This window comes from Vipera ursinii, assembly GCF_947247035.1.
Source record: "Vipera ursinii genome assembly, chromosome: 2".
Lineage (NCBI taxonomy): Eukaryota > Metazoa > Chordata > Lepidosauria > Squamata > Viperidae > Vipera > Vipera ursinii.
The window spans coordinates 88422778-88446181 of NC_139513.1; the positions used below are offsets into that span (position 1 = coordinate 88422778).

The following is a 23404-nucleotide window of genomic DNA, read 5'->3' on the forward strand; positions in this document are numbered from 1 at the left end:
AAGCTTTAGGAAGCGAACGGTGTGATTTGGAATCTGTGTTGCTTGAACCCAGTCAATTGTGTCTTCTTCAGTAAACCGTGGTGAAATCAATTCTGGCTTATCGCATGAACTAATAGCATCTCATTACAACCCCCCCCCCCACATCTCTTTCCCCTTCGATGTGCTTAATGCACTTCGCTTACTTATTCACGGGGCTAAACCGACAGGTCCAGAAGAGAAGGATTAACTGCTCATCCTACCTAATTCAGTCCCTCTCCGCCCCAAGCCGTTGACCTGCACGGACTTGGATGAGGGCTAATAAAACAAGGCGCTTTGTTCTTCTCTCACCACCTCTGCATTTACAGCAGCGTTTCCCAACCTTAGGAACTTGAAGATGCGTGGACTTCAACTCCCAGAATTCCCCAGCCAGCTATAGCTGGCTGGGGAATTCTGGGAGTTGAAGTCCACGCATCTTCAAGTTCCTAAGGTTGGGAAACGCTGATTTACAGCACCAAAGGCAGCGGCCGAGCCCGGCGGCTCCCCCGATCCCGCGCGTCGCAGCTAACAGCCCCCCCCCCATCTCCTGACATCTGGGCACCTTGGGCGCACTGCCGGATGCGTAAGACGCAAGAGACGACGCCTTCGGATTGGCGGAGTCGCCGCCTTGGCACGGCGAAGTCCTGCCTCGCTTTCGCCGCCTCTCCAGCCCTCAGCCTATCGGCAGCCTGGGGGCAAGCGATGCGTATGCGACGCCGGGGCAGGCACGTCCCTCTGCGAGCCGGGCGGTTTCCATCCGTCAGCGTGCCAGAGCCACACGGTGCGTGCCGGGTTTCTTTGCTTGAGCTATGCTGGGCTCAGCGCAGGGGAGGCCCGCCCCGTTCCATACCTCCTCCGTCGCCGCTTCGCTCTCGCCGGCTGTCTCGCCTCCGAAGCCTTGCTGCAGTCACGAGCAAGAGCGGGAGCACGCGGTAAGGCGGGCAGGGCGCCTAGGCTTCGGGTTACGACATCATGGTGGACCGGCCCCTGGGCCCGCCGCAAAGGCTCGGGAGGAATAAAAGGGAAGAGAGGCAGCTCGGAGGGGGGAGGGGGGGCTCGCTGGAGGCGGGAAACGAGCGAGCGCGGGCTTGGATATGCTGCCATTCGACGCCCGCAGCGCCAGAAAAGATGCCGGGGAGGGAGGGAGGGAGGGATGGCGGGGGATTGGGGAAAGCTCTGAGTCACGCCGGGCCTCCGGAGACCGTCCTTCGGCATGGTTGGGGGCAACTTCCTCGCCCTCCGACCGTCATCCCTGATTAGCCCGGCCGCGTTTCAAGGCCGCGCAGGCTGGGGGAGGGCGCGCCCCGAGCCACGCTTCTCACGTCCGTTTCCTAGCGCGTTCGGAGGGGCATCAGTTCCAACCCCCTGGCTAAGTTCGGGCGTAGCTGCTTCGGCACGTTTGCAATTCCGTCCCCGCCAACCCCCCCCTCTCTCTTTTTTTTTTACTCATCCGTCGTTTTCTGCTTCCCCCCCCCCCCTTCCCCCAAGCCGCTTTCTTCCCAGAAAGCGGCTTGCTTGCCATTTGATCCCTCTTTTCAGCAGCCGCAGCAGCGGATGCGTTTGCCTGCCTGGCCTTGAGTCTCGCTCTGGAAATTACAAAAGGGGAGAGTTTTCCGAGAGGGACTCGGTGGCTTTGCTGCGCTCTTAACTGCGCGCGCCGAGTTCTCGGTGACCTTCCCGAAGCGTTTCCTTGCCTCGCACTCGTCATTTGACTCCCATGTGCGCGCCTTCTCTCTCTCTCTCTCTCTCTCTCCCTCCCCCTCCCCCCCCTCTCTCTTGTCTCTCTCGGCCGCTCTAAAGGCCTCGAGCGGAATGCGAACTGCGCTTGTGGAAAGCGGCAGGCCTCCTGAAAGGAGGCGAGCCAAGGTCGGGCAGCCATGTCGCCCACAGGCAGCAGCTCCTTCGCAAGGACTCGGTTCCAAGCGGATGGATTCCTTGCTGGCTACTCTGGCCAACTCCCTCTTTTCCAGCGCCTCCCGTGCCCTCCAAGTGCCCTTAATGTCCTTGCCTGCCCTTAACAGGAAGAAGGTGATGAGGTGGAATCCTGAGGTTTTTATCCAGAAAACTTATTTGACTTTGTTTTGACTGTTTCCCGAGGATTTCCCAACCTTTTTCACTGCAATAGAAGGCATAGAATGGCATGTCTTCAAAGGTGTCTGGAGGCAGAGAGCAACCAAATTTGCAAATAATATCTATGTATTTTTTTTTTACTTATTCTGATTTTAATCTTCCACCCACCCCAGAAAGCCCAACTGAACCCGATGCTTAGAAAAATTAATTTTATTGATTAGAGTACTGTAACTCAACAGCATTTTGCTTTTCCATTTGATGCCAGTTTAATATATAAAAAGGATCACATCTGAAACCCCTTGCTAATGAATTACGTCTAGATTTTTGGAACGCTGTCAGTGTTGCAGTTGACTAGATGCAGTTGGGTATCACTGCGTTGTAGGTCCTCGGTGATCTTGAATGGGCTCCAAAATTAACCTGGGTAAAGCCCAGGAGAAATATCAGGAAAAATCAGAACTGGCATTAGGTATGCCTTCATTTCCAAAAATTCCTATGGATCCCATAGGCTTTCTTAGAACATAAAAATAGTGGAGGCTGCAGCCTGATGTTTTCTTTTGCAGTATGTTCACCTGCCTAGGAAAAGGAGTGCCATCTATGGGAGGGAGACCAGAGTATGTTTGTAACTAGGTATGCCTCCTTAGCAACTGGATTATCCCTTTCAGCAAAATTTATAACATTATTCAATATATGCACGCTATCCTTTCAAAACCTTGTCTTATTCAGTCAAACAGGTGTGCATGTATGTTTGTTTAAAATTAAGGGCAGAGGATTCTGATTCAGTATTTTATTTACTAGAATCTTAAAAATACAAATATGGCTAGTAAATTGCCCAAAACTACATTCACATCACAGCTGTTACTTTGAGAGAGTATATATTTTAAGAATATGTGCTTTATTTGCTAAATAAGTTGCAGAAATCTGCTCATTATTTATTTGATAAATAACACTTTAATGATTTCTATCCCTTCCATATCTTCATCTTTTTTGCAACTTGCACTGTGCTTACAATGTTTCATCCAGGGTTTGTCAATAAGTATCGATATGGTAGCAGGAGTTTTGCAGTGATAAAACTAGCATGAAGAAGTTTGAATATGGAAACAGAAAGGGCATACATATACATTTCCTTGTTTTATCAGCTATAGAAAAGGGCAAATCAGTCTATATTAGGTTGGACAGATAGTCAAGCATAAATAAAGGCAGTAAAATGCAACAATATATTTGGCAAAAGGTTTTCCTCTCTTCCTTCATACAAAGTAACAATATAATAATTCATGCAACTGTGTAATGCAAGTATTTGTGGTGCAGGAAATTAGGAGAAAAGTTAGTCTCCCAATTTCCCCTTTTTCTTCAAAAGTAAGGTAAAGGTAAAGGTTCCCCCGCACATGCGTGCTAGTCCTTTCCAACTCTAGGGGCCGGTGCTCATCTCTGTTTCAAAGCCGAAGAGCAGCGCTTGTCCAAGGACGTCTTCGTGGTCATGTGGCCGGCATGACTAGACGCCAAAGGCGCACGAAATGCTTTTACCTTCCCACCATAGTGGTCCCTATTTTTCTACTTGCATTTTTATGTGCTTTCGAACTGCTAGGTTGGCAGAAGCTGGGACGAGTAACAAGTGATTACTCTGTTACGCGGCACTCGGGATTTGATCCGCCAAACTGCCGACCTTCTGATCGACAAGCTCAGCGTCCTAGCCCACTGAGCCACCGCGTACCTCTTCAAAAGTAGACCTGTGCAATTTGACCTGCAGGCTGATCACATAACACTGTATTTGTGCTATAATGCTAATTTCTATTACCTTCTATATCTGTTCAAAGACTTTAATAGGGCAGAACAAGGAATGTTTTGCAGCATGGGACATTATCTAATAAAAACTTGAAATAAAGTTAGGAGCAGCATTGGTGTTGCTTAGTGAGAAAACAACTTTTTTATTTTTTTTATTTTTATTAGAGTTTTACAAAAACAAAATTTTACAATATATCCCCAAATCCCTCCCACCCCAAACCCGCCCACTTCCCCCCACACTTCCCAGAGCTAAATACAAGATTATAGTTATAATAATCATATTCTAAATAAAAATTATGCATAATAAAAGTTGAGAAAACAACTTTTGATTGAGAGTTATGCTGACCGTTCTCTCCTATGTCATAAAACTCTACACAATCAAGGTGTACATTGCTGCTGCACTGATAAGGAAAAAAATGTAGAGGAACTCTTTGGAGTATGTGGGATTCATCATTTTGCTTGCTCTTAGTTTAATAAAATAATGAAATAGCTGCAGAAAGAACTTCCATCCATCCATCCATCATCCATCCTGCAAGCTGTCTTCAGAAAGCACAAAAGGTTGCATTTTAAAAATAAAAGATACTTCATCCATCTTAAAGATATTTTTTTTAAAAAAAGCTAGTGTTTGCACTTTCCTACAAGAAAACATCACAGAATTTCCCGTCATTCTTCATTTTTCTAGGGCTGCTTCTTTTAACCTTTCCTACGTGAATGGCTAAAAATAATTTCTACAGTCAGGGCACTGCTTGTGGCAGCTGCAAGTCATTACACTCTCTTTGCCTAAACTGTGTGCTGTAAAATCTAACAGGATCATGGGAACCTGCAAATTTGTTGCCCTCACAGCATTTGGATTGCATGAGCAATATCAGCCTCTCAGGATCAGTCTTTCGATTTGTGGCTTGCTGGTTAGCTAGAATTCTATATCAGCTATGAAACGCTGAAATAAAAGTATTTCAGTTAAGCTTTTTCTTGCTTTGTATAATGTAGTGCATGGGTGGGGAAAACTGGTTCTCTGCCATGATACGTTTTCTGGCTGCTGTGTAGCTATTTTTTGCTCTTGGGAGCAACTCTCTGAAAGCTGTTGCTTCTTTATGTTTTGTGAGAACGTGGAAAAGTAGAAAAGGGATACAGTGATTTCCTTGGAGAAGTAACGATCCAGTCCTGTAGCACTCTACAATACATTGTGCCCACCGTTGGAAATAGCTTTGACCATCATTTAGTCTAGATCTGTCTGTAATTCTCCATAATTTATTCTCCATCAGCCTAATGGACATTTCTTGGGGGTAATGACCCTTAATGTGCAAAAATGGTTTGTGATAGATTATTCTTCTCCTCTTGTTACACGTGTGACATTTTTATACATATGCCATCTGAGGAAAGTCAGAGAATTAATGTCTACTGGTGTTTGGAATTTCAGTCCTCGCTATTTTGCAAGCTCAGTCAAAACATCAGAAAATGTTTAAATTGTGAAAGATCTGTTATATGTTCCCAAGGATCAAAAGTGAAGCCTTTTTTAAAAGGGGGCAAAACATTATATTTTTCCCCCTGAACCATTTGCCCTTCATTATTCCAAAATGATGATTCAGCTACACTAGAGAATTTCCATGTTAACTTCTCATTCTTCAGTGCCAAGATAGGTAAGAATGGACTGTGATTGAGTGAGCTCTAAGCCAATCTTTCTATAAATTATGAAGCAGGCAGTGGAATAAAATTTTTGTCCGGGTGGTGGGAAACAATAGCTACAAACATTTATCTGGATGTAGGTTTGTTTTGAGGCTTGGATTCTGGTGAAAACAGAGACATGAAGTTCCTGAGATTTAGTTGGAACTACTAATGATATATTTTATATATTCAGCTTTGGCACCTGTTTTCATACATTGTATTATATTTTCCTATGGTTTTGGTTTGGTTAACCAAAGAGTCAACTGAGCTTTGGTGGCTTAGGATGATGTGTTAACTCAGCCAGAGTTTCCTTTGTCAGACGGGAGTTTTGATTTTTGAAAGACTTCAAGGCAAACTCATTCTGGTAGTTTTATTCATAGTTTAAACCAGGAGTTTTCAAACTTGGTAACTTTAAATATTTGTGAACTACAACTCCCAGAATTTTTCAATTCATTCATGAATGGTGAGCTGAGGAATTCTGGGAGTTGAAGTCTGCAAATCTTAAAGTTGTGAAGTTTGGAGAATCCCTGGTTTAAACTATTTTTTTCAAACAAGAAAAATCTCTTGAGATAAGACTATTTTTCATACATTATAGTGGCTCCAAACCTAGGTTTCACACCAATTGTAGGCTCTGATGAAAGTTAAAGCACCTATAATAAACTGCAATTTAGGAAGATGCTGGAGGCAGATGTCATTTTAGGGACAATGGCAAAACATTAATTCATATTCTGTATGAGAAGGCAGTAATAAATAACCCCTGTATTATTACCAGGAAAAGTCAATGGATTGAATATATAAAATGATTGATGATATAGTGCTGAATAATGGGCCTCTCAGGTTGGATAATATTCAACATACTACTGAGAAAAAGTGAAGATCCTTCCAAATACTAATCAAGTTTATCACGTAGTTAGATTAAACTCTTTGTCTTGTTGCTGATGCTGTCATATAGGGAAAAACATGAAGGATAGAATTACAACAGGAGCATGTGAAAGCTTAACACAGTGGAAGATGAAATGAAACAGCTACATATGGATGTCTTGGACAAAATGAGATGGGCTGGCATTCAACATTTTCAGTCATAAGATCACACTTTTTATTATTTGGAGATGAAAAACAAAAGAAGGAAGGCTGTTACTTTTATATGGTAATGGAAGATGTAGCAAGACCGGTATAGTATTTGGGTACAGTGTAATCAGTGACCGAATAATATTGATTGGACAATCCTTTAATATGATAGCAATAGCACTTAGATTTATATACCGCTTCATACTGCTTTACAGCACTCTCTGTATGGTTTACAGTGTCAGCATTGTACCCAACAATCTGGCTCCTCATTTTATGGACCTCAGAAGGAGTCAACCTTGAGCTGGTCAGGATTGAACTTCTGGCAGTGGGCAGAGACTTTGTAAAAAGTGCGAAAGAGAGTAACTAAAATGATTAAAGACCTGGAGAGTAAAATGTATGACAATTGGTTGCAAGATATGGGAATGGCCAGCTTAGAGAAAAGAAGGACTAGGGAGGACATGATAGCAGTATTCCAGTACTATATTTGAGAGGCTGCCACAAGGAGGAGGAGGTCAATTTATTTGCCAAACCACCGGAAGGCAAGACAAGAAACGATGGAAACTAATCAAGGAGAGAAGCAACCTGGAATTAAGGAGAAACTTCCTAACCGTGAGGACAATTAACCAGTGGAACAGCTTGCCTTCAGACATTGTGGGTGCTTCATCACTAGAGGTTTTTAAGAGGAGACTGGACAGCCACTTGTTTGGAATGATATAGGGACCCCTGCTTCAGCAGGGGACTGGACTAGAAGACCTCCAAGTTCTATTCAATCAGCTCTATTCTGATTCTGATTTAGAGTACTGCAGTGGGCCTGAAATATTGTATTCTAATCACTGCACCACCATGCAGTGCACCACCATAGATGATAATCCAACCATTTATGCAGAAGAGGTGATAAATGTTATGATCAAATTCAATTTGAAATCAACAGATCATGCAAGCAAGTTTGTTGTGAATAATCTAGATTTGTTTGAGATGGGCAGCTGTTTAATGTTTTAAATTAACAAATTACAATAATATAGTCAATTTGAGATATATATATATATATACATATACATATGTATATATATATATATATATATATATATATATATATATATATATATATATATATATATATATATTTGTGTGTGTGTGTGTGTGTGTGTGTGTGTGTGTGTGTGTGTGTGTGTTTTCTGAGGTTTTCGCGGGTGCCTGTATGTAGATCCTTGGTTTTTCGGGTTTTTCCCCGCGTAGAACTAAAAGTGTAGGCGCAACGTTTTGACAGAATCCCATCCGTCATCATCAGGCTTTAGCTTCCTTCTTCTGGGAGAAGCATGTGGCTGTTGTTCCTCTTTTTTAAACTGCCAGAGGGGGTGTGTTCTGTGGAGGTGTGCTCTGATTGGGTAGGGGACCAAGTGTGTTCTGATTGGGTGGGAGTGTGTTTTGAATGGTTGGTGTGTTCTGATTGGGTGGGGGGGTGTTCTGAGTGGATGGGTTGGTCTCAGCTGCCAGCTCCAGACCTGAGCTGGTGAGTTGTGCTGCTTTTGTTCGGCTTCGTGTTTGTGGTGGTGCCATGTTTTTATAGTGGGTGTCAGTTTGCTTATTGTGTGGTTTGGAGGGGTTGAACATCAGCCACTTTAAACCCCTCCAAACCACACAATAAGCAAACTGACACCCACTATAAAAACATGGCACCACCACAAACACGAAGCCGAACAAAAGCAGCACAACTCACCAGCTCAGGTCTGGAGCTGGCAGCTGAGACCAGCCCATCCACTCAGAACACCCCCCCACCCAATCAGAACACACCAACCATTCAAAACACACTCCCACCCAATCAGAACACACTTGGTCCCCTACCCAATCAGAGCTCACCTCCACAGAACACACCCCCTCTGGCAGTTTAAAAAAGAGGAACAACAGCCACATGCTTCTCCCAGAAGAAGGAAGCTAAAGCCTGATGATGACGGATAGGATTCCGTCAAAACGTTGCGCCTACACTTTTAGTTCTACGCGGGGAAAAACCCGAAAAACCAAGAATCCATATATATATATATATATATATATATATATATATATATATATATATATTCCATTTCAGTTGTTTGAATGCAATGTTACCTATGAAGATATTGGAATGACAGAAATGGATAAGTCTGATTTCTGTTACCTAAGCTATACAGCCTAAATACATTTTCCTCTTTCACGTTTTCAACTTTGGTATTCAGCCTCCAATCACAAGCACTATGTTATTTATTTTATTTTATTTATTTTAATTCCATTTATATCCCGCCCTTGTCCGAAGACTCAGAGTGGCTTACAATATAAGAAGCACAAATCAATGTGCTTAGCAATAGCCTTCATTCTATGAATATGCCTGATTATTAGGGCATTTTTACAAAGTCAGCTTATTGCCCCCAACAATCTGGGTCCTCATTTTACCTACCTCGGAAAGATGGAAGGGTGAGTCAACCTTGAGCCTGGTGGGACTCGAACCTGCACTAATTGCAGGCAGCTGGTGTTACTTAGGGTGGCATTAGCCCACTGCTCCACCAAGGTATGCGTACCACCGGTTGACAAGCCCTGTGCTAAAGGATATCAGTGGATACCAAATAAGTGATAAGTAGCTGATTCAAAGGAGATCAGAGAAAAATAGGTGTATACTGAAATATGGTATAGTGGCAATGTCAGTATCCAAGAGAGCTGACAAGAACCTCTAGTACTAGAAGATAAAGTTAGAATAGCACTCCAGATGGAAGCTACAGGAACTGATAGAATACCCACCAGCAAGCAGTAACAGAAGAATTAGTAAAGTTTCAACTGAGTCATACAAACAAATCTGGAGAACAATATAATGGCCAACAAATTGCAAGAGGTCAATCATTTTAATACCAAAAAAGAGAGTTAACAGAGTGTGCAAACTAACATACAATAGTCTTTATTTCACATGCTAGCAAAAAAAATAAATGCTTAGAGATGGCAGATGTTCATGCTGACTTTAGAGAAGGCCAAGCAACATAAGATTTATTGCTGATAAAGAATACCAAAAAGAAGTCTTTATGTACTTTAATGATTATAGAAAGGCTTTTATGTCTATTTTTTTCTGATGGGTAATATCCTTATAGCACTTTTAGAATACTTTGTGGGGAAGTAAAGTCTAGTGCAGAGGTCTCCAACCTTTTGGGTTTGGTGGTCTGGAAAGGGAGGCAGACACCACTACGTGCATGCGCACAAATGGCCACATGCATATATACAAACGGGGCTGTGTGGGCGCGAGTGTTGTAAATGGGGTGGCGCTAGTGCTGGTGGGACACAATGGGCAGCACTAGTGCAAGTGGGATGCTCTGGGTGGGGCAGTGCTAGCGCCGGTGGGATGCTCAGTGCGGCACTAGTGCGAGTGTGGGAGGGTGAGTGCATGTGCATGTTCACATGCACTGGCCATCCCTTCATGTGGCCCGATGGCCAAGCGGCTGCGGCCTGGTAGTGGGCCACAGCCCACAGGTTGGGGACCCCTGGTCTACTGATATTTAGTAGATAAATGGCAGCTTGGAAAATGGATTCAATTTTTAGAATTCATTTCATTATATATTATTTTTCAAAATGGCTGAGCTTTACAGCGTGCAACCAAATATGGAATAATGATCCAAATTGATTGTTGGATTTCCAACAAATTTTTGAAGATGAATTGTCAATTTTAGCAATCAATATTGGAGTAATATATTGGTACAGTATTTATCAAATTTACACACTGTGCATCTCACTATCAAAGTGACTTGGAGGTCTATAGAAACAAATGATAAAACTATATAAAAGACATAAATTTAAATTATACTATTTTACATAAAATGAAATTTGGATAGCCCCAACCCTGTTAGCTTTTTATAAGGCTCTGAACAAGTTGGCTGTTTTGTGTTGTTTTCTCAGTTCTGCTGATGTTCTTTCTTTTTCTTCAGACCAGGGTTAAATATAGTGGGTATTTTTGCATTCTTCATCCTTCTAGAGCAGACATGTCAAACTCGCGACATCAGATGACATCGCGCAATGTATCGGGACTGTTTTGCCATTGCCGGCAATGGGGTGGGTGTGGCTTCCGCATGACACATCCGGCCCATGGGCCGGCAGTTTGACACCACTGTTCTAGAGTGAGATGTGCATCCATATCGATCGATCAATCAATCAATCAATAAATCATTTTTTGGCAACCTTCATTATTTTGTAGTCATGTTACATTTTTTCCTACTTCTGTTATGTACGAATTTGAGTTTTGATTATATACCGTATGCCCTGAGAGTTGAGACTATGAGCTGGAAGCATTCTATGTCCACTCTTTCAAAACTTCCCTCTGTTTATTTGAACAGTATCCATGCTAGGTATACTGAGGAAGGGGGGAAGATGGGAAGAACATCAATGGGACCTGGAAGATGTCCTCTCAAAGTAAGGCTATCAGATATCTGAACAGGCAAAGAAGGACACAGTTTGAAAGGAGTACAAATGGGGTGTGTGTGTGTGTGTGTGTAAAGGAGAACACACTAATTGCTTAACTGTTTAACTTTCTTGGCACCTGCAACAAAATTTACAAATAAAAGTATTTAGGCCTACATCTATGCAAAATTACTTTTTGCAGTGTCAGAAAGACCCATTTCTTCAGGGCAGGAATGGGCTAAACTGTGTTAGGAGGCAAAAGCCTTTAGCTTGTAACTGATTTAAGATCTTACCAATTTCAGGCATCAGCTGCAAGGGGAGGGAGAGTACTAATCAATTAATTGAGTCACAGAGCCTGGCCCTAGCTTGTCAGCTTGCAGTTAGCACTATGGTAATTAGGAAAGTAGTGCACTGTGGGGAAAAAAAACTATTAAGGACGATGTAGCTTGTTAGATCCTCAAAAAGACAATTTTTGGTTTCAGGACTATGCCTGCTAGATAAAGGACATGAGGACAAAAAGGAGGACATGTCCTCTTTTTGCCCCAACATCTGGTAACCCCATTCAAAATAGTCAGTTGCTCCCTTGTTTAGCTAATATAATTTGAGAACCTTGACTATGTTGGTAGCCCTAGTCGACATCTTTATAACAAATTCCTAGGTATGGTTTAAAATTGGCAAATAAATTTTTTAGACTTACCTAGCAATATTCTGCTCTGGCATTTAATGCTTCATGTTGGAAGTACCTATTAAAATACTTAGGCATCACTGCATTTGTAATACCGTTATAACATAAATTGGTTCTCCTATGAGGCAAAATGAGCAATAATTCAAACCCTGATGTTTCTAACTATGTGATTTAGGGATTTGTGCCAGTTTAGAATACTCACCACCTATACCTATTGCACATTCCTAGTTTTAATTTATTTTCTGCTTGAACAAAATTAATATAATGCAAACCTTAAATAACAAAATATTTGCTAAACAATAGGCTTCCTTAACTGCTTCTTGTTCAGAGGCAAAGAGATAGTGGTGAGTGCAAAATAAATTAACCTATACACTTTAAAGAGTCCTGTATCAGCTGCTTCATTAAAGAACTGAGGGTAAAACCTTCCATGTTTATACAGTGAACCATTTTACATTATGCATAAGTGAGATAACGTGGTTCTTTTTCACAGATAGTTAGATAAGTTAAATCTCCAGGGCCTCATGTATTGAATCCTTCTTGGCTATGCCATCCAAGCTTATATTATGGCTATTCTGCTTCTGTAAGGGGAAGATCAAACAACTTAAATTAGAAACTGTTTTTCTTTGGTGGGAATATTTGAAAAGAAAGGTAATGTAAAACATGAACTTTTAATTGGAAGAAGAGGGATACTGTTATATTGCAATGGAATGTGTGAATTATCTGAGGGGGAAAAACTGGTTAACAATAGGTTAACAGCCAGGGAAAGAAACTTAGAAAGGACCCACCTTAATGGATCAAAAACAGTTAAAAGTGGTGATGGGAAGTTTGTACCTTCAAACTTGCAAGATTCTGTTACTAAAGTCTGACAAGAATGTAGATTTAGTTCATCTAGTGATGTTTCTGGTCTGGTTTTCCTGGGAGGGCTGACATGTATCCAGAGCATTTTCTGGGTAATGCAGTAAGCCAGGGGTCTTCAAATTTGGCCCTTTTATGACTTGTGGACTTCAACTCCCAGAATTCTTCAGGCACGCTGGCTGAGGAATTCTGGGAGTTGAAATCCACAAGTCATAAAAGCGGCAAGTTTGAAGACCCCTGCAATAAGCTAAGGTAGAGTTTGTTGTCCAAGCCAGAGTCAGGCTTGCAGATTAGCAAAATTACTCTGACTTACTTGAAAATTTCTAGTTTGTTTCTCCTGTTTTTGTCTTGTTCCTCCATGGATTGGTTAGAAGCATGGGTAGGATCCTGGTATAAAGAACCAGGAAACTATAAATCATGGTTTTTCAATGCTGGCTAGGGAATTTTGGGAGTTCACATCTTAAAAGTTGCCAAGTTTAAAAAAACACTGTTACAAATCAGCCATGCATTCCCACCAGCACACCATGATTTCAAAGCATGAGTATGAACCAGCTGCAGAGAATTGTTGCACTAGGACACATGGACTTAAAACTTTGTTTTTGACAGTACCTGGTGTAGGGAACCTTGCATGAATCAAAATAGATAAAGCCATTAAATCTTTTGAATTTGAATTGAATGTTTTAATTTTTTTATAACAAACAATTGTTTCAGTTTGATCACAAAACTGATTGTGTTGAAGAGTTCTGAATTCCTCACAGAGCTAAAATTGGAATTTGGGATCCAAAAGAGGAAAATTATTTGCTATAGGTAACTTCAGCTTGCTTACTGGTAAACTATATTTTAGAATCATAAATACAGTGCAGATCTTTGGGCTGATAGCAGAAACATAATTGTGGCATTTTTATTTTAACAGAAAATGGCAGTGCCTCCTCCATATGCTGATTTAGGAAAAGCTGCTCGCGACATCTTCACCAAGGGATATGGTAAATATTACCAAATGAAACTTTTATTTTCTATTACTTTCATCCAGATGAAATTTCTATCAGTAGAGGATATAAAAGGGCTCTATAACATGCATCAAGAATGCCTTCTGCAATCTGCCCTGTTATGTTTTTTGAGAAGAAAGATATTGCAGATGGGGATACTTTAACATTTATTAGTTTTGTACATGAATTTTCTGGAATGTTCTTACTTTTCTGGAGTGAAATCTATATAGATTCCTTTATTTACAAATGGCTGGTCTCTTAGGAAAAAGTTATTGTAAGGTGTTGATCATTGTTTCTTTTTAAAGTGGGAACATTGCTTAATTTGTAAATAGTCATGATTTGCAAGTACATTACAATATTTTAATATTTTCTACTTGTAATTGGCACACAATATAGGCAATGAAATTTATTACACTACATGGCATTTTGGTGGTCAACATTAGGCTCAAAGAAGAATGTATATTGCACTGTCATGGTGTAGCTAATTAATCTGCTGAGCCATAGTTAATTTTATAAACTACATATCTCAGTGTATTAATTAAAACCAAGTAAACCACAATATGGCTTAGTTCAATGTATTAATTCACACTGCCATTATATTAATTATGTATTTTAAATTTAGTTTTAATGTTATTTTGTTAAACTTTAAAATATTGTATGTAGTGAATTAACTTCTCTGGCTTCCTTAGCTATAGGGAAGCTATATCAAGATCGGTGGATAAATAAATGAATATAATTAGAATATATACTGTACTGCTTTCAATTGATTTTAAAACGAAATGAACTTGAATTAATCAATCAGAAAATCAATGTGTTATGCCTCTCATTTTTATCTAGGTTTGATGGCCTCTTTGATACTTGTGTAATCATGTGCTTTATTATTTGAGATGTAGCAACATTTGATTTGAGTATGAGAGTTTTATGTTGCATTTGGGTTTATTGTAGAAGATGTGAGCACCTAGTTCTTCTTATATAATTCTGGGGGAAAAAAACTATGTAGAGCTGTGTTTGGTTAGTACTTAGATGGGACACAACCAGAACTCCCAGGGATGTAACTTAGAAAAGCATCCCAGAATGCTTTTTTTAAAATTATTTTTTTATTTTTATTTATTTTTCACAGTTCCTTTAATGTACCACAAACTAACCAATAAAATATAAACATTTTTTCAAGTATTTTACATTTGTTATATCAGTAATGCTGTAGGTATTATATATCACCATACATAAATACATACGTGTAAGTTTGGGTGCTGCTCGTCCATTTCCCCTTTCACTGTATCCACCCTCCTTCTCTCTCTTCCCTCTTCTCTACTTTCTTTTTCCCTTTCTCCTTTCTTTCCTACTTCCCTCTTCTTCCTCTCCTTCCTCTTTCCCTCACCACTCCCCTCCCGTTTCTCCTCCTCTTTCCCTCCAACCTTCCTACTTCCTTCCCCCTCCTCTACTCTCTTCCCTCTCTCCTCTCCTTTCTTAACCTCCTATTCCTCTTCCGATACAATTCAGGGGTGATGTCCGAGCAGCTCCTCTCCTTGGATTTTCAGTGTCTATATTAGGTATGATAATATCCTTATCTCCTCACTTCCATCTAAATTAGTGTTAGCTGTCTTTTAAGCATATTCTCTTTTTCAGCCACTCATAAAATTTTCCCCAAATTTCATAATACTCTGACTCTGTCTTATCTTTAATTATCATTGTTAATCTATTCATTTCTGCACATTCCATTATTTTCCTGATCACCTCTTCTTCTGGAGGAGCTTTCAGTGCCTTCCAGTTTTGTGCAAACACAATCCTAGCTGCAGTGGTTATATGAATAATCAAATATGTGTTCTCTTTGCTATATTTCTCTGGTAAAATACCCAACAGGAATATTTCTGGTCTTAATTCTATACGTTGTTGTATCATCTTTTCTATCCATGATTTAATTATGTTCCAATAGATTTTAGCTTCTGTGCACGTCCACCACATATGATAGAAAGAGCCTGGTATTTGATGGCATTTCCAACATTTCATAGATCTGTCCTTAAACATTTTAGCTAGTTTTTCTGGAGACATATGCCATCTGTAGAACATCTTGTACATATTTTCTTTATACGCTGTCGCCATTGTCAGTTTATAGTTTCTTTCCCACAATTGCTGCCATCTATCGTAATTCAATCATATATCCAAAATTTCTTGACCATTTTATCATTGACTCCTTAGCTTGCTCCTCCTCTAATTCCCTATATAATGAGTAGCATCCCAGAATGCTAAGGCAAATTTATTAAGGCAACAACATGGATCTTGTCCATGTAATTACCAGCTATTAAGTTCATGACATTTCCCTTAGCAATGCATTCCTTACTCTTATCAATTAGAAATATATACTAGACCAGAGGTCCCCAACCTTTTGGGCACCAAGGATTGGTTCAGTGGAGAGAGGTTTTTCTGGGGACTGGAGGGAGTGTGGTTTTGTGTGCTGCCTGCATCTTGCGGATGGGGCTTTGCTTGTTTGTGCGGACCGGTTGTTGGCATACCGCGGCCCAATACTGGTCCACAGACGGACCAGGGGTTGGGGACCCCTGTACTAGACTATTTGAACTCAGTCGCATTATTGATCCAGAATCCAGCTGTTATTTATGGATGGCCTGTATCTTAGTCTAGTTATGTCTTTATTATGTAATCAGAATATGTAATGCATCTACTTAAATTTCATTGTTTTCGTTCTTCAATAAATAAGTAGAAAATTGCAAATCTAGCTGTTTAAGAACTAGCTGGTGGAAGAAGCATAAGAATATGGTTTCTTGAAGTAATTTAACAATTTCTGTAATATAATAGGTTTCCAACCTTCTTTTCTCTTTCCTCTTCTAATTTTCTTCATTCAAGCAATGGCTTATTCCCTGAGCAAAGAAGCGCCACTGTCATTTTTGGAAGTTTAAGTCATACAGCACTAAAACAGCACATAGCACTAGTTTTTTTTATTGAAGGGGGGTTTAGAGCCTTAGTGTTGAAAAATCCAGTTCACTTAACAATTAATTCTGCTCCTGAAGAAAAGACCTGCTATGGAGCCTTTTCTATTCCATTTTAGACTGAGCACACACAGGCCAGCTTAATATACAAACAGCAAGGAGTCACGTGAAAAGGTAGACAGTGCGTATGTAGCAAGTACACACATTATATACAGTAGAATAGAATGTTGTTTCAGAACCAAGCAGTTAGTTGAGTCTAAAACTGAATCCTGATGTAGAGCCACAAGTGTAGTCCAAGACAGTCCAGGAGTCCAAATGCAAAAATGGTTGAATCAACTGATCTGGGCCAAAGAGCCGGATGCAGGAGACAAAGCAGGAAAAAAAGACACAAGGCAGAAGATCTGAGGATGGCAGTTATTCTCAGCCAAAAGGCCAGGCCCTGGTGGTTTCTCTGAAATAGATGCAGGCATGGCTTTGTTTCTAAAATAACTGAGCACAACAGTTCTGCAAGTTCCTGAAACGTTACTGAGGTATCCTTAGGCTGGGCACTCTGCCAAGTTGGGGCCTGTCAGCCTCAGGATTGCTTGTTTCCTGACTCCTGAGTCTCCTAACCACCAATTGGATCAGCCTTTAGCACCCTAGACCTTAACAGAGCCTCAGGGCCTGTTCTGCAGTTTGTTTTTCACAGGCTGCAGATTGAATGTCTTTGTACTGCCTAAGCTATTCTTTGGTAGTCCTTGACTTAATGACTATTTACTTAGTGACATTCAAATTTACAACAGCACTGAAAAAAGTGACTTATGACCGTTTTTCACACTTAAGGCCATTGCAACATCCCCATTTGGAGATGCCCCAAATATTTTCAGTAGTCTTACAGTAGGGCAGGGGTCAGCAACCTGAAACAGTGAAAGAGCCACTCGGAACCGGTTCCCTCAAAAAAAAAAAAAAAAAACAACCTGGGGAGCTGCAAAATGTGCGTGCGCATGCGCGCGTGCACGCACATGTGTACAACAAGAGGCTTGATTGAAGAGTGGAGCCTAAGGTGAGACATGCACCGGCCCTGCCCCCATCCAGCTCTGGTATGGACGGCTCTGCCGTCCTGGCTTCTCCTCCCCTTGGAAAAGACTGCTCCGAGGGAGTGGAGGAGGAGGCCGACAGGGAGAAGGACCTGCTGCAGCAAATCTTCCAAGGCTGCTGCTCGGACTTGCCTTTCTCAGCTTGCTGCGGGATTTGGAGATTTTTGTGGGATTTTTGCATGCAGTTTACTTGGTGGGGGGGAGGAGGAGGAGGAAGTGTGGAGCACTGAGGGGAATAGGGCAGAGAAAGAGAAAACGAAAGGCAGACGAGGAGGGCTCCTCCCTCCCTCTCCAAGGCAAGCTGCCCTCCTCTCCATCCTGCACTCCCTCTCCCAAAGAGTTTGGCTGGCAGTTTGTCAATCACCGCTCTTCCTCCTTCTCTTCCTCTTCTTCCTTCTCATCCCCCTCCCCATTCTGGCTTGAGCACAGAGTTTGTGCCAGAAGAAGAAGAAACGGGGTGCTTCCCCCCACACCGGCTGTTTCTCTTCCTTCTCCCATCACTTCTTTGGTGCGTTTGCTGGGAGCCCACCCAGTTTTGAACACCTTGGTTTCCGACTTTTCCTCCCACACACCTCGCCCCCATGCATCCCTTATTCCTCCCCCCACCCCCACCCTGACACCGGCACAGCCCACCCCCTTTTCCTGTCCTTCCTGTGAGCGTGTGGGGGCATGCCTAGCTTGCAATGGGACCAGCATGGAAGGCGATGCCGCTGCTGCCACCACCACGAAGAGGGTAGCAGCCCTGGCACAGAAGCCAGAAGGGACTCTGCTTTCATTGTTTAAGTTTGCCTGCTCGGCTTTTCTCCAGCCATCCAATTGCGCGGCTCTTCCCTCCTGCAAGCCTCGAGCTCGCTGGCCCACTCTTTTTCCTGCAATTCCCTCATCATCATAAAAAATAATGAAAGGCATGAGAGACGGCAGCAGCGTTTTTGGAGGAGGGGAGCCTGAGGAAGGCGCAGCAGGTGGAAAAAGGGCTGCTGCTGTGTCGCCCGACTTCCTCCCCACCCCACTCTTTCACAGCAGGGCCGTCCGGCCCTTTTTCCACCTGCTGCAACTTCCTTGGGCTCCCCTCCTCTGAACACACCATTGCCATCTCACCCGACTCTCTTTCCACCCCACTCTTTCGTGGCAGGGCCGTTTGGCCGTTTTCCCATTTGCTTCAACTTCTTTGGGCTCCCCTCCTCCACTGTTATGCCCAGTGAGGTCAGGAGAGAGTCAGGCAAGACGGCAGCGGTGTGTTTGGAGGAGGGGAGCCCAAGAAAGTTGCAGCATATGGAAAAACGGCCAAACGGCCCTGCTGCGAAAGAGTGGGGTGGAAAGAGAGTCGGGCGAGATGGCAGCGGTGTGTTTGGAGGAGGGGAGCCCGAGGAAGGTGCAGCAGATGTAAAAAGGGCCGGATGGCCCTGCCGCGAAAGAGTGGGGTAGAAAGAGAGTCGGGTGAGACGGCAGCGGTGTATTTGGAAGAGGGGAGCCCAAGGAAGTTGCAGCAGATGGAAAAACGGCCAAATGGCCCTGCTGCGAAAGAGTAGGGTGGAAAGAGAGTCGGGTGAGATGGCAGCGGTGTGTTTGGAGGAGGGGAGCCCAAGGAAGGCGCAGCAGATGGAAAATGGGCCCACTCACCTTTCCAGCAGTCCTCCAGTCTCTTCCTCCGCTGCCGCCATGTGGAGTCAATTCAAACTTCGCCTGTTTTTTTTTTTTCGTGAGAAGTTTGAATTAATTGGTTGAACTTTTTAGTCCTATTTTTTTGGGGGGGGATTGCACATGGAGGACTGGGAGCTGCAGGAGACGGCTGAAAGAGCCGCATGTGGCTCCGGAGCCACGGGTTGCCGACCCGTGTAGTAGGGCAATATTCAATGTGACTAAAAGAACCCAAGCAAAACTAAATAAACCTGCTTTATTAAATGCCCTTCTTCCTGCATAGAAAGCTCAAATTTATAATGAGAATTACAGTGTATTTTCTCTTGTCTTGCGTGTTTCTAATATTAGCCTACTTTAATTTCTTTAGGATTTGGTTTAGTAAAACTGGATTTGAAAACAAAATCTGAAAATGGACTGGTGAGTAGGAAAAGCTGAACATGCATTTTGATATTTAAACATAAGCTTGGATTTTGTCATTTGACCATTTTGGATGTTAACTTTTATTTTACCTTGTTATAACATGGGATTCTTTTGTAAATATCCAACTTCCACAGAAACATGAATCAGGATTGTTCAAGATCATGCCCTTCATGTAATTACTGTACACGTTACAATACATGGGTTTGGAGGGTGAGGGATATTGGTCATTACTTCAAATGGCAAATGCTTATCATTTCTAGTAGTGTTAGAATTAGTGCAACTAATATAAAAATCACGAGAATTTTTTTCATATAAATTATAACATTCATCATAGCACAGAACATGGATATCTAATCTAAAGTGTCATTGTGAATAAAAATATTCTATTTTGACCTCAGGAATTTACAAGTTCAGGTTTTGCAAATACAGAAACAAGCAAAGTTACTGGAAGTTTGGAAACTAAGTACAGATGGAAAGAATATGGCTTGACTTTTACAGAGAAGTGGAACACGGACAATACATTAGGAACTGAAATAACTTTAGAAGACCAGGTGAGTGACCCTTCACTTGCAAAATACCTTAATTGATCAAATCTTTAAACAAAGTGCTTTCAAACTATATATTCAACTACTGGATTTTTTTTTCCCAGCTGACACATGGGCTGAAATTGACTTTTGACTCCTCATTCTCACCTAACACTGGGTAAGTAATACCTACATTTCAACAGTAGAATAATATTTAATATTGATTACCTAGTTTGTGGAAAATCTGTATTACCACATGTGTGTTTGTGTTCAAGCCAGTGTTGACCCCTGGCAACTGTGACCAAATTCCTTAAGTTTTCTTGGGAAGATTTCAGAAGTGGTTTGCAATTGCTTCCTTAGGGCTGAGAGACTGTGACACGCTAAAAGTCATCCACCTGGCTTTGTATCTAAGGCAGAAGTAGGACTCATGATCTCCCAGTTTCTGGCCTGTGTCTTAACCATTACTGCAAACTGGTTCATATGTTTACCTGTTGTTCTTTTATTAAATACTGTAAACATTGTTTAGAAGTGAGCCAAGCCCATTGCTAGTAATACAAAACTTTATGAGGTGTACAAAGTATTTTGTTTCAGAATTTTTAAGCAGGAAGTTTTGCAAAATGACTAGTTTTGACCAGGAAACCTCATACAGTTTAGAAGTGTATTATATTCAGTGTTCTGAATATAAAAGCAGAGTGTTAGAACAGCATTTCTGCAAGCTTGACACATTCCCAGAATTCTTAGCATTGTGCACTTTGCACTTGAGGTGGGATGTGTCATGAAGTTTAGTGCTCCAAACTGAATGAAATGTTTAGCATACCTGCAGTACCTATATATAGCTATAATATAGCTATTATAATATTGCTATTACATAGTTATAATAAGCAGACTAGAATTCTACTATTTCATACAAGAATTGACTCCTTCCATTTTCTTCTAACACATTACATATATTAATTCAAGCTCTGAATTATAATGCTATTTAAAAATATTTAATATTTTAGCTTCTTGCCCTAATTATTGCTAATTTCTGCCTATAATAAATAGATGTATCAGAAGTTGGCAGTGCAATATTTCATTAGTGCTACTCCTTTCTGTATATCAGCCTTATTATTTTGGAGGCATATTTTCTTTAGGCTGTTTTTTAAAATCAAATACTTATAGATTGTACAATGTATGAGGGAAATAGTTATTTTTTTCCAATTATTTTTGCCTTTTTAAAAGAAAGCTTATGCCTTTTCATAAAGTTTGTTAGCCATAAAAGCTGCTATTGGATTCATGTCACGTCTGTTTTGTTTATTTTTGGACCTTGATTAGTGTTTGGAAGTGGGAAGAAAGGATTTAGAAGGGGCACAGAGAAGCGACCAAATAGCTGCTAGTAGCAGGAATGGTAGGGAGGAGAAGAAGTAACAAGTAGTTACTCTTTACCTTTACCTTTCCTCTCTCTACCCAGTGCAATATCATTCTGCTTTTAGAGGAGGAAGAATCTTTCAGTGATACATTCTTGCATGCAAAGGTATATCATTCCAGCTTCTGCCCAATACTCTGGAGGAACATCCAGAAGTCGTAGTACTTCAAGGACAGGAGCCTGAAATCTTTCAGTTGTTTTGGACCATAAGACCTCCCTTTACAGTTCTGATGGGAATTCAGGCATCCTCTCTCAACCTGCCATTTTTTCCTTGCTCTGCTTAATTCAGAGTCAGTTATTACTTGCCCCCTTGGTTTGTTTTCTTCCACTTCTTTCTTCATTTCTATCCATGATTACATAATGCTTTGTTCTACGTTAAACTGTTTGAAGATCCACTTTATCAAACCCTTCCAAACCCTTCCAGCCTCAGCTTAACCACCACTCTGCCTTCTTACTCTTTGAGGTCGATGACTATAGGTCTCTCATCTGATTTAGAGTAATAAATAAATTAGGTGCACAATAATATATTATTGTATTACTAATAGTCAGATATACAGCTGGAGGGCACAGAATTGCCTGTAACCTGCTATAGTTAAATAAAGATGTTGTGGCTTGACCATTCATATCTTATGTTACTAAGCCAAAATAGGCAAAACACATGAAAACCAAGAATGGGCTATGAAAAATCCCCTGGTATTATGGAAAGCAAGTCTGTCAGTCAAGTGAACTTTGTAGCATGCTGATACCAGCTGGTTAGTAGAGTACTATACATTTTAATTGGTTTATTTCATATACTGTTTGATTGATATAGTGTTTCCCCGAAAATAAGACTGGGTCTTTTTTTTTTCCCCAAAAGAGGCACCAGGTCTTATTTTTCGGGGATGTCTTACCTCTGGCACCGACAGCCCCACTCAGCTGGTCCATTTCTTCTGCGGCTGAAGTAGCAGCCTTTCTGGAAGTCCTATGCAGCTGAGTACAGAGCTATTGGTTCTCGGCTGCAGAGGCCTTCTGGAAAGGCCTGTGACTGAGAAATGCAGGCCTGGCTGCAGAAGACGCCACAGAAGTGGGCCAGCGAGGAAAGGCTAGGCTGCAAGGTAAGTGGGTGTGGGGCACGTGGGGCAGCTTCACACACACACACACAAACACACACACACACACACACACGCTCTAGCTTGATTTTTAGGTGTGTGCCAGGCCCCCAAACTAGGGCTTATTTGGGGGTAGGCCTTATATTAGGTCTTCCCCCCCCCCCAAAATCAAGCTAGGGCTTATTTTTGGAGTAGGCCTTTCGGTGAAACACAGTATGTTCTTGAGATCAGAGTCTAAATGTGCGTCTCATTCTAGTTTATAGCTATTAGAGATTGCCTGAACATTTTAAAAAATAGCAATATAAAACTTTGATTTTCCATTTAGAAAGAAGAATGCTAAAATCAAGTCTGGATACAAGAGGGAACATATCAATGTGGGCTGTGATATGGATTTTGATATTGCGGGTCCTTCAGTACGTGGTGCCTTTGTGTTTGGCTATGAAGGCTGGCTAGCTGGCTACCAAATGACTTTTGAGACAGCTAAAACCAGAATAACACAGAGTAACTTTGCTGTTGGCTATAAAACTGATGAGTTCCAGCTTCACACTAATGTGTAAGTATAGATAATATTGTGGGTGAAAATTTATAACAAAAAGAAAAACCTTTGTGAAAAGAAGGAAACTTATTTTCCATATATATTGTTTTTCTAAGTTTTTTTAAATAGAAAAGATAAACATATTTTGGACGCTTTAAATACAAGTTTTGAAAGGATGAATTTTGCATGTGTGTATGTACTTGTATAATTTTCCAAATAAGGAACAGTTTATGAGATGGGGATCCCCCTCCC

The 23404-nt window shown here is 41.4% G+C and overlaps 1 protein-coding gene across 1 annotated transcript in view; it reads left to right on the forward strand.

Annotated features, from left to right (window-relative positions):
• The first annotated feature begins 714 nt into the window (after window positions 1–714).
• Window positions 715–23404, forward strand: part of VDAC1 (voltage dependent anion channel 1) — a 28423-nt gene continuing 5733 nt past the window's right edge. Inside the window, exons 1-6 of the mRNA XM_083351302.1 lie at window positions 715–947; window positions 13452–13521; window positions 19548–19597; window positions 19999–20151; window positions 20250–20302; window positions 22943–23170. Of these exons, the coding sequence (XP_083207428.1) occupies window positions 825–947; window positions 13452–13521; window positions 19548–19597; window positions 19999–20151; window positions 20250–20302; window positions 22943–23170 (677 nt within the window). The 5' untranslated portion in view covers window positions 715–824. The remainder of the gene's footprint in view (window positions 948–13451; window positions 13522–19547; window positions 19598–19998; window positions 20152–20249; window positions 20303–22942; window positions 23171–23404) is intronic.